This window comes from Dicentrarchus labrax, unplaced genomic scaffold (assembly GCF_905237075.1).
Source record: "Dicentrarchus labrax unplaced genomic scaffold, dlabrax2021, whole genome shotgun sequence".
Taxonomy (NCBI): domain Eukaryota; kingdom Metazoa; phylum Chordata; class Actinopteri; family Moronidae; genus Dicentrarchus; species Dicentrarchus labrax.
The window spans coordinates 3,737,843-3,749,553 of NW_026136712.1; the positions used below are offsets into that span (position 1 = coordinate 3,737,843).

Here is an 11,711-nt window from a genome sequence, read left to right on the forward strand (position 1 = left end):
GTAATGTAGCGTCTCATTAAATACAGTACATGATCTCATAGATCTCAACGTCACCCCCCATATTTCAATCTACTAGTAATCTAACGTTAGCTACATTTAGTGTGTGTTTGGGTCATTGATGTCGATATGCCACGTCAGTAACCACATCAGATCCGTAATCAAATAATGGATAACGGCTGCTGAAGTCGCAGTTAGGTGGTGATTAAAACTCGTCTTTGATCAGTGCTCTTCTCACAAGCACTGATACGTGTTTACTTTTAGTTAATACCATTAATGCAGATGATTATGAGATTATTTTAGCGTCAGATATTTTTTTTTTTATACGTTATCAAAGTTGAACGAAAACTCCCTTTGATCTTGAGTGGTGACAGCTCTCTACAAGCAGGAACCAGCCTCCGTTGTTTTCCTTCTTTCTGCCCAGCAGACTCTGGAGGAATGGTAGCCGGTTAGCTGTTCAGGCAGCAGCTTTTGGATTAACCTGTTATCTGGCATTCGGTTGTTCTGTTAAAATAATGAATTTACTACCGTCTAATCCTCACGGGAATGGGCTCCTTTATGCTGGATTTAACCAGGATCATGGTATGACATGTGTTTTTTATCCTCCCAAATGGAAATTGGCAACGTCGTTGATGCTAAGCTAACGTTGCTAAACAGATGTCTTCCCAGAGCATATATTTACCATGGAACTGTTTAACAACAAAATAAAACTTATATTTTATATGCTTGACGGTATCTACCGATAATACTGCTGCGCCGTTTTCAAGCGTTAACTCAAAGTACCGAACATTAAGTTAATGTTAGCTTTAGCAGTAGCTAGCTGACGTAGCTAGCCAGCTACTGCTAACATGAACTTAGCTTTTTTGTTGTCAGTTATAGATAACACTTAAGTCAGCCAACCAGCTAATGTTAGGTCAACGTGACATGGGTCGTTAGGTTGGATACAAACATCTGTGTTAAGTTTAAGCACTCAATAAGAACAATGTATATGCAGCTAGGTGAACTAGCTAACGTTAACTAAAAGCTGAATTTCCATCGACCATGACACGAGCCGTGCGTTACTAACGTTACAACGGAGTAACCGCTAGCGTTAGCCGGCTAAGCTAAATTTGACAGTTATTGTCGCATTATTGGATTATTGTTGTGTTTGCTGCGTTTAATTTAACCCCAGTCCTTTTATTAGGTTGCCAGTGTTCAAATGTAACGTTAGGTAAATGTATATGTTTTTGTGAATCCGTGTTCTGTACATTGTAACACTCAGGACTGTTGTTGAGTGTTGTCTTCGCTCCCCACCCACACACATTTACACAGGCCGTGAAGTTTAAGTATTCTTTTTATTTGGTCTAACTTAACTGCAACATAATGAGATTAGTGGTGCAAGGTAGCTTTGTCAGAGGTGATGGTAGTGTAAAGTAAAGTAAGCTAAGCTAACCTAACCTCTTGTGACCCCACAGAGAATAGCTATGGCACTCAACATCACTGTCATGTGTCAACGGTGTGTCACTTTTATATGAATTCCTCCAGAGGTTAATAATTTGTCCTATGCTCTGTGTCAGCTCTGTGTTTGTCTTTTATCACTGCACTAGGGCCAGTTGGTCCAGCTGAAATGAGCACCCCAGTGTCGTTATGTTGAGTGTTGTCATTACTGTAAAGGTTGAGGGTGTTAGGGTGATTACATGGTGAAAGATAACTGTGAAAAGCTCCTGATGTGATAACAAGTGTTGATTGCCGTCATCTTTCGTTAGTGATCAGTTTCTGACGGCTGCTTCTTCTTCTGTCTCTCTAGGATGCTTTGCCTGTGGAATGGAGAATGGATTCCGTGTCTACAACACAGATCCTCTTAAGGAGAAGGAGAAACAAGGTAACAAGCTCTGCAGACATTAATGTTTATAATTGCAAGAATATGTTTTATGGTTGCCCCACATTTTATTAGAAGAGTGTATACCTACATGCATTTTCACTGAAAGTTGCGACATATTGATTGTCGCTTTGATCAGGCTGGTTGAACTGAACCCTGGTGTGTTTACCCCCTTGGTGTGGTTTGTTTAGGTCAGTGTGAACGGCTGACTTGAGTGGTTATTTTTGGTGTGAACACCATTCGAACCAGCATACCACTGTACCGCATTTGTCTTTTAATTGTTTTTAAAAATCCTTTTTTTCTACTGGACTGGTGAACTAGTAGTGCGTTTTCTCATCCAGACGTCTTATGTGATAAGACGGCACAGCGTCTTCCTCGAAATGCCTGCATTATTAAATCATTTAATACCCGGTGCAGAGCTTTCCATGCGCGCCAGCTCCCAGCCAAACAGCCAACTTCTCATTTAAATGCAGTCAGCTACTTTTATTGCAGTAAAAATGCAGTGTTATGTTACAGAGTACATTTCTCACCACTTTAGCTTCACAAAAGCAACTGGTGAAACACAAGGTAACCTGTATTGTGAAGTAGTCACAGGAAATCCAATGTGCTTGTCAGTGAGGTTAGCAAAATGCATCTACCGAACAAGACAATGGTCCTTTTTTAAACAGGGAGTAATGGAACAAGAAGGCAGAGCATGAACCAAGTATAAATATAAGTTTCCCTGGTGTTACCTCATTTCTGTCGGGCTAGACTATGAGAGGAAAATAGAGCCACAATTTTCAAACTAAACACACTACATGTAAATATCGTGACACTGATTATAGGTAAATCTTTTCCCCGAATGAACTGATGTAATTCTAAGCCCATTTAAAGTTGAATTGTCAGAGCACATGATGTGGACAACCAACAGTTGGTTCTGTTGTCAGTTTTTTTATTTTCTCAATCCATCCAATAACAGTTTAGTCCATTAAATGTCAGAATATAGTGAAAAAAGCCAGTTGCAGTTTCCCAGAGCCCAAAGTGGTGTCATATGTCTTGTATTTTCTGGCCAACAGTCTTAAAACCTAAAGTTTACAGTAATATAAAGCAAAAAAAGCAGTATATGAGAAGCTAGAACTAGGGTTTTTTGGCTTTATTAAATAATTAATCAATTAACAAAATACTTGCTGATTTATCTTCTGTCAGTTGACTTCACACCTCTACTGCTTTGCCATAAAACACAATCAATTCATCTACTGAGGATGCTGCTCCTTTTTCCAATCCTTCCTCTGCAGCTGCACCAGGCCGTGAAAAACCAATCTGCCACATTTTTATCAAGGAGTCACATTTACAGTATGATTTAGCTGATGGCAGTCAAGTTCATTGTTCTACCTGATGTCGTTTATTTGTTGGCTCCAGCCCTTTCTGTTGATACAGGAATGAGAAGGACTTTGTTTTTGGTGCCCTGGATGTTTAGTCTTATTGTATTTATTCCCTCCAGAAAATACTATAAGTGGTGCAGTACCATTATGTTTAATCTTTTACATTTTATTTTTGTTGAACAATGACAAGGTGTGTGTGGTGTGTGTGTGTGTGTGTGTGTGTGTGTGTGTGTGTGTGTGTGCGATGGCATCATTTTTTTTGTTACTTTAGGTTTCTTTGTGCTTAATGTGTGATACAAATACCAAATCTACTGTGATAGTATTGTAAAAATAGACATGTCCCTTGTTTGAAACCAGTGGTTCCCAACCTGGGTTAGTAAATTGTCTGATAGAACAATGGCCAACTGTCAGGGACAACAAAACACTGAATTAGTCAAAAAAGAAGCTTATTCGCTATGTATGATTTGTTAAAAAAAATCCGCTCAAAATACATCCTAATCACTCTTTTTACACAAACTTCTTGCAGTTACTGAGTTCATTATTTGGATCAATTGTACAGTTTTTAATACAACATGAAATATCCATATAATATGTCACTTAGTCAGGGGTCTGTTTACTAAATTATAGAAAAGGTGTCCCTCAAGGAAAAAGGTTGGGAACCACTCATTTAAGTAAAAATATCATGAAGGAAAAACATGGATTGGCAAATTAATGACAAATTGACATTGCAGACAATTTGTTAAACGGTTCCTTTCCACCACAAACTGTGACAATAGAGGAAGGCTCCGTGGTTGACAACTAATTTTAAGTCCTCGCTCAAAGCTATTTGGCTTACGACTGCAGAAAAATAATCCTAACCAGCCACTTCTGCTGCAGGAACAAAGCATTGAGGCAGAATTGCAACTCATTAAATCTGAAGGGATACAAGAGGAAGTTCCTCCCACATGACTTGGCACATGACCGCCTCCAAACGTTACTTCTCTAACTCTAAGGAGTGAACTGCTAGAGGTCAGGAGCTGACCAAGTACTCACACACAGGACCAAGTGTGGTCTTTTTCTATTTTATCCATGTGCAGTTGTTTGATGAGGCCTTTACAGCAGTCCTCTGTCCTGCTGATGTTATGTGTGCTGGGGGTGGGTTCTCATTGTGTGGAATGCAGAGGATTTTCTCACTGTGGCTCTGTTGTGGGGAGCTGAGCCATTAGAGATGAGTAAGCAGTATGCAGATGTTAGAAGCACAGTCAGCTGTGATGATAAGGGGCCCATTCTTTTCTTCCAGTAATTAACAGTTGTACTTGTTCTTATTGACGTTCACCACCGATGACGTTGACTTTCAGAGTTCCTGGAGGGCGGGGTCGGCCACGTGGAGATGCTGTTCAGGTGTAACTATTTAGCCCTCGTGGGAGGAGGAAAGAAACCCAAGTACCCAACCAACAAAGGTATGTTTTGGTTTGTTGATGGATTGCATTTTTTTGTTTCTTTTTTACAATGCCAGCAGTATTGTTTGCAGTGGACTTCTGCCAGGCCTCTTTTCTGACAAATGATGGTCTTGTAAAGTTTTAAAAATTGGTGAAGTTCCTCAAAAAAGACAACATAAGAAAATAAAAAGACTTTAATTAAATTTCTAAAAAGTAAAGAAAGTTTTCTGTTGCCTGCAGTAGGCAGTGATGTTACCTATAAAAATGTTTGTGTATGTGATTACAGGCCTTTGGCAGCCGTTACACACCCATAAACTAAAAGTGGGGTTATTGTGACAGTGGATTGTGTTACAGGAGGCTGTTCAATGCTTGTTTGTAGCGTTTCAGTCAGCACCATCAGACCTGCAGCAAACACTCTCCCTACTGCAGCCAAAGTCGCTACAAAGCTCATAATGGGAGTTAATTTGAGCAATAATGTAATCTTTTTGTCAGCTAATCCATCCATGTGTTAATTCAATTAATTACATCATATGGAGTTATTTTTGAATAATAAAATAAGCTATGTTCTAGGTCATATTATCCCTACTGGATTACCATTATACTAGCACACTTTTGGCCAGTATGATTGTGACACCGGTATCAAATTGCTGTCTATGTAGTATTAAAAGATTTTGTACTTGGTGAACCCTGCAGGAATTAGCACCCCACTTGGCCCATTTTACTTATGTCACTGTGTTGAATATTCTTCCTTTTTGGCACTCTAGTGATGATCTGGGATGACCTGAAGAAGAAGACCGTTATTGAGATTGAGTTCTCAACAGAAGTCAAAGCAGTGAAACTTCGGCGCGACAGGTAAAACTAAAAGTCCCACCCTGAAGGCTGAAATGGACTTGAAAGCAACTTTTAAAGCTGTTCAGGGATTGTCTTCTGTCATTTTGTCGATGGAATTTATTTCATCATTGGTGTTGCAAAAGAAGTGTTGTAATATATCAATGAGCAGATGGGAGGTTCATCTTAAGGCACAGCTTTGTGTCAGACATACAACGCTCTTTCACAAATGTTTCTGGACTTAATCACACAGCAGTACTGAGGTAATGAAGCAGCCATACCAGTACTTTGCTTGGTATCTATTGATTCTCCCATTCGTTGTGAGTTGAGCTCTTTTCATCCCTGGAGGTGTCAGATTAATAGTACACTTGAATGCTATGAGAGTAGATTTTTGGACATTAAGTTAAGATTTTAGTGTGTTTTGTTCTTAGGATTGTGGTGGTCCTGGACTCAATGATCAAAGTCTTCACCTTTACCCACAACCCCCATCAGCTGCATGTGTTTGAGACCTGCTACAACCCCAAAGGTCAGTCCACTCTGTTTAAACTTTACTGACTTGAAATCAGTGTGTTCTGCTCTACACACTGGTTACACTACATGACTGTATCAGAGTAAGATCACTGTACTGTTCACACTACACAACCATCTGTCTTGTAATCGGGAGTCTCGAAGTTATTGTTGTTTTCACTGCGGTGACTGATCACCAGGAGGTCCCACACTACAAGATCTTTCACAACGAGTCTGTCTGGTCTCCAAACTATGTTTCATCAGGAGTCATTAATAACAAGCACATTGCATTTGATTAGGAAGGTAGTTTAAAAACACACACTAGAAGCTGAGTACAATATGCTGATAATTCTCATGATCACACATTATTGATGTATTCATTTCCAAATTCTGATTTCAGCTTCTCAGATGTGAATATTTTCATTTGACATTTGAGGACTTCACCTTGGGCTTTGAGAAACACTAACATTTTCTGGACAGCAACTAATCGATTAATTGAGAAAATAATCAACAATTTAATAGATAATGAAAATAATCATTAGTTGCAGCCCTAAGAATCTTTTAGACCCACATTTTTTTTATTTTAAGTTGCAGTCTAGTCTAGTCTTAAATTTTCAAAGCTTCCTATTGAATGCTGCAGCCATAAAGAGTCAGTATAAATGTGACACAGCTGTACATTGTGACCAAGTGTTTCCCTCGTCCTCCGCAGGTCTGTGTGTGCTGTGTCCCAACAGCAACAACTCTCTGTTGGCGTTCCCCGGGACCCACTCGGGCCACGTGCAGATAGTGGACCTGGCCAACACAGAGAAGCCCCCTGTTGATATTCCTGCCCATGAGGGGGCGCTATGCTGCATCGCTCTAAACCTGCAGGGCACGAGAATAGCTACTGCATCAGAGAAAGTAAGTCAACCTAGAGCAAAAGTGAACTGACAACAAAAAAAACAATACTGCATGTTTGAACACTTCTTCTGTGGTTGCTGACTTGCGACTAACCCGTGTTGTTTCCACAGGGGACTCTCATTAGAATTTTCGACACATCTGCAGGTCAGCTCATACAGGAGCTAAGACGAGGCTCTCAGACGGCGAACATTTACTGGTGAGCATTGAGCATTAATGCTGATCACATCTTTACTTTATAACATTGCAACAGTTCCTGTGCATGACATTAAATGAACAACATAGCAAGATAAAACTGATGCTGATGTAGAAGATTGCTGAAAACATCTGCAGAATTGTTCAAAAACAATTCTTCTACTTTACAACACAAAGACAAAGCAGGCTGTGTGCAGACAGCTCTTCCAGACATTGTCGTCTCATTTGCACCACTTGCTCTTCAAAGCCTCGAGCACACTCATATTGACGAGTTGCGGCTGCACCGGCTGCACTGTGACTAAGAGTTGCATTTCTCCATCTCCTCTTCAGTTCTCTGTAAGGTGTGTCAGATCACTTCCTTGCAGAGTCACTGTGAGAGTGTGGATGATGTAATGACACTAAAGGAAGTCTTTATATGGTGACCTCATTAAAAGTTGATGCAACACTGCATGTTTTACAACCATATTCAAAGTGTGTGAGATTGAGAGGGGCAGGTTTTATGGGTGATGGGGCTAGAATCTGCTGCACCGTATCAGTGGTTCCCACATGGTCTAGCTTTAGGGTCTATATTTCCCATTAGACTTCAGTCACGGTCCACACATCAGTTCAGTTAACAACCCAATCTTTCTATTTCCATTCCAGTTTTTTGTTGTTATTTACCAAGTTGACCCTCTCAGAATGGACACATGGGTTATCAGTACGTGACTGAGCTCATGAAAGCTTGTGGTTGTATTGTTCTCATCATTCCATTTGCTCTGTCTTTTTCAGCATTAATTTCAACCAGGATGCTTCCCTCATCTGCGTGTCCAGTGACCACGGCACAGTGCACATCTTTGCTGCAGAGGACCCCAAAAGGAACAAACAGTCGAGGTCAGTCTCTGCTGAAGGCTTTTTATATAAGTTATCTGTCTACTGCATGATAATGAACTCTTGTCTTTATCTGGATTAAGATAAATATAAAGAAAACCTAAATGTTGATATTGGAGCCTGTGTTCTGTTTGTGTCCTCTCTGCAGTTTGGCTTCAGCCAGCTTTCTCCCCAAATACTTCAGCTCCAAGTGGAGCTTCTCCAAGTTCCAGGTCCCCTCAGGCTCTCCCTGTGTGTGTGCCTTTGGAACCGAGCCCAATGCTGTCATAGGTGAGCTCAGTTCACAGCGCACAGCTTTTCAGGATACAAGGCTGTCTCATCTTGTCACAGAGTCAGAGGGACTTTACAGGAGACTCATGGGTCGCTCTGTATGTTGGTTGACATTATCAGGATCGCTGCAGGTCATGGGATATCTGTACTATGGTATTTAAAGGATCACCTCTCTCTTGGCTTTTATTTTGGTAGTTTTTGGCCATCATTTCTATCAGTGATAATACTGTACATTAACTGTTGACTGCTAGGTCAGCGCAAGAAACACAATCCTACTTACTCAGATGAGAAAACGAAGAGGAACAGTAAGATTATTCCCAACTTGATATTGAGTTCTCTAAGTAACAAGTAACTCACTGATCAAAGAAATGTGTTGAAATATGTTCTGTAAGTCGAGCTGCATCAGTCATGACTTTCATCATTTCTATGCTGTCATTTCTTATGTTGTCAGCTAGGTAGCTTCTCAGCTATGTCGGAAAATGAAATTCCCATTCTTGATCCCGCAGACAAAGCTGTGTAGAAACAGCCATCAATGAGGCCAACATAGTGCAGACGCCAAATATCAATACTGTTCATATTCTACTTCCACACAATAATCCATGCATCAGGGGTGCCTGACTGTATCGCACCAGTACAACTGACCAGTATCATGAATTGTATGGAGTTGTGAGTTGAGTGTATCGTTACCTAGCAGACGCAGTGTTTTTGTTACAGTGGGGGCAAAGAGAGGAGGTGTGGATGGTGACATTGCCAGTCACTGTTGGTCATTTTAGGGTCACCCAAAAACATGCGTTAACAACGTCGCTCTCTCAGCAGCACGCACTGTAACATAAAATGCCCACAGGTTGTCTGTGTGTGGCCTCAGTTTGCTGACTCGTTTCTCTCCCTCCACCATGCAGCCATTTGTGCTGACGGCAGCTACTACAAGTTCCTGTTCAACCAGAAAGGGGAGTGTTCCAGAGATGTGTACGCCCAGTTCCTGGAGATGACCGATGAGAAAATATGACCTTTGACCCCTCCGGAGACTCGCTATTACACAGCCTGTTTTTTTTTTTTCTCCCCTTCTTCTCCCTTTTTTTTTTTTTTTTAACGTTGGAGGAGGCAGGAGAGGTCCCTTGTTTCTGCTTATCTTGACAGACTCTGTGAAAGAGCATCAGATGAAGGGAGGACAAAGGAAGAGAAACACAGACTCGGGGAAACCCTCGCAGCAATGACGAACGCGTGGAAGCACAGACAGAGACGCAGACTTTTGTCTCTCACAGACTCCTGGGGATTGTCTCTGGACAGAGGGGACACGGGTGCCCACTTGACTCCCAAAGCAAACACTAGAGAAAAGAGGGAAAGTTATTTTTTTGAATGGACAACAATGCCGCTTTTTAAGACGTCTTCCGAGGAATTTACAAAGGATGGCTATTTTTAATCAGAAAGATGATTCTGATAGTTAGACGGAATGAAAATATTGAGATTTTTGTCAACTAACACCACCTAACCTAACTATAGGGAGTGCCTCGAGACAGGAGAGAATCTGTATGTGTGCACTGTTGTCATATATACATATGTGTGTTTGTGTATATACCAATGTACCATATTAGGTGTTTACAGAGCAGGATCAGAAAGGTTTTTCCCCCTTCTGTCTTTGAGCTTCATCGTACCACGTGGAACTGACTGATCCTGCATTGTAAAGCGTCACCTTAGTATTACTAGATTTTCTTATATTCACTGTATAAACACAACGCGCCAGACTGAACTTGTAACTACATAAAACTGTACAGAATAGTAGCAGCAGAAGAATTGAACACTTTTTTTCCTTTTTCTCACATTGTGCAATATGTTTCCCCTAATTGTTTTTTGTTAAGCACTTATGAAAGTTGAGTTTGTTTCCACGTGACCAAGAAAGCTTAAAGAAATAGTTTTTTGGGAAATACGGTTATTTGCTGTCTTGCTGAGAGTTAGAGGAGAACATTAAGACCACTCTCATGCCTGTATGCTACATATGAGGTTACAGCTAGCAGCCGGTTAGCTTAGCTTGGCATTAACAGCTAGCCTGGCTCTCTCCAATGGCAACAAAGTCTAGCTGTGAAATGAAAGGCGCTGTAAGCTATATTTTTTGTGTTACATAGCCTCCAGGGCCGGCAGCAGGATTTCAGTGTGGTGATGAGGGGAGCGCTAACTGCAACAACGGACAGGAAATGAGCCAAAATGCAGATTTCACTTACAGCACTTACATGCTAGTTCTTGTTGCAGTCTGTACCGAACCAAACAGAAGTGTACGCGCACGGGGGGTACTTTGTCGACTATTTTAGTTTCTACACTTTGAGTTTTGTATGGATTAAACAAATAAGATATAACGCGTTCATTTGGAAGCGCCAGGCTAACTTTTTCCCCATGTTTCCAATCTTTATCCTAAGCTAAGCTAACCAGGTGCTAGCTTCAGCTTTATATTTACCCTGCTGACCCTGCAGTGGTAGCGATTTTCAACCTTCTTAGCTCACAGCAAGAAAGTGTATTTCCCAAAATGTTAAACTGTTTCTGTAAGTTTATTAAAGTTGGGTTTGTTGTTCCTACCTGAACAAGAAATCTTAAGAACCAAACACACACACACACACACACACACACACACACACACACACACACACACACACACACACACACACACACACACACACACACACACACACACACACACGTACACACACACACACACACACACACACACACACACACACGTTTCCATCTTAAATCACAAAAATCTTACAGATCTTAAAAATCTTTTGGATGAGATTGTTTGTTTCTACTCCGCAGTCCACATCAACTGTAAAAATATTTGAATATTGAAATAATTGGAATTATTTTGAAAACGGTTGAAGACTGCGCTTTATGTTGAGTGTTAATTGGTTATTAGCCCAGTACAGTTGAATGAGAAATCTTCTGAAGGTTGATTGGTTCAGTGGTGTGCTACTTTGTGTTTAAATCCTGACAACACTCGTAATTTTGAGTGTCATTTATGTCTTGTGTTGGTATATCTCCGTAAACCGCTTCACCGTGGCCCCTAACAGCGTTGATAAGTTCAGCTAATGCAAATCAGGGACTCTGAAGTGCTTTGTAGAAGCCCGCGGCCATAAACAGGAAGATCTGTTCAGTGTGGATCCACCACATAGGGATAAGTAGAACTGTGTTAATGTAAAATTCAATCTTACCGTTTTGTTCATATGTCATGTTAATTGACAGCATTTTTTTGTTGATTCAGTGCAAAAACACATTTCATTTGTGTTGCTTTCTGCATCGGATTGTACAACTGCAGGTGTCACTCTGTTGAACGTACACCGCACTCGGCGGTCACCGACCACAGTAGGGACGCTGCACAAACTGAAAAGCCAACTTGTTTCTGACACACTCAGAATGATTGTAAAAACCTGCATTAAAATTTGTGAATAAAATGTAACATCTGCTTTTACAGTTAAACTTTATGGGCTGTCTCGTACCTTTTATACGGTCAGTGTTGTACTTAAGGGC

The 11,711-nt window shown here is 40.8% G+C and overlaps 1 protein-coding gene across 1 annotated transcript; it reads left to right on the forward strand.

Annotated features, from left to right (window-relative positions):
* The first annotated feature begins 194 nt into the window (after positions 1 to 194).
* Positions 195 to 11,665, forward strand: wdr45b (WD repeat domain 45B). Its single transcript, XM_051416830.1, has 10 exons — positions 195 to 579; positions 1,784 to 1,858; positions 4,554 to 4,655; positions 5,399 to 5,486; positions 5,894 to 5,988; positions 6,679 to 6,869; positions 6,980 to 7,065; positions 7,830 to 7,931; positions 8,077 to 8,198; positions 9,098 to 11,665. The coding sequence occupies exons 1-10, from the start codon at positions 513 to 515 to the stop codon at positions 9,202 to 9,204; spliced, it is 1,035 nt and encodes a 344-aa protein (XP_051272790.1). The 5' UTR covers positions 195 to 512; the 3' UTR covers positions 9,205 to 11,665.
* The last annotated feature ends 46 nt before the right edge of the window (positions 11,666 to 11,711 follow it).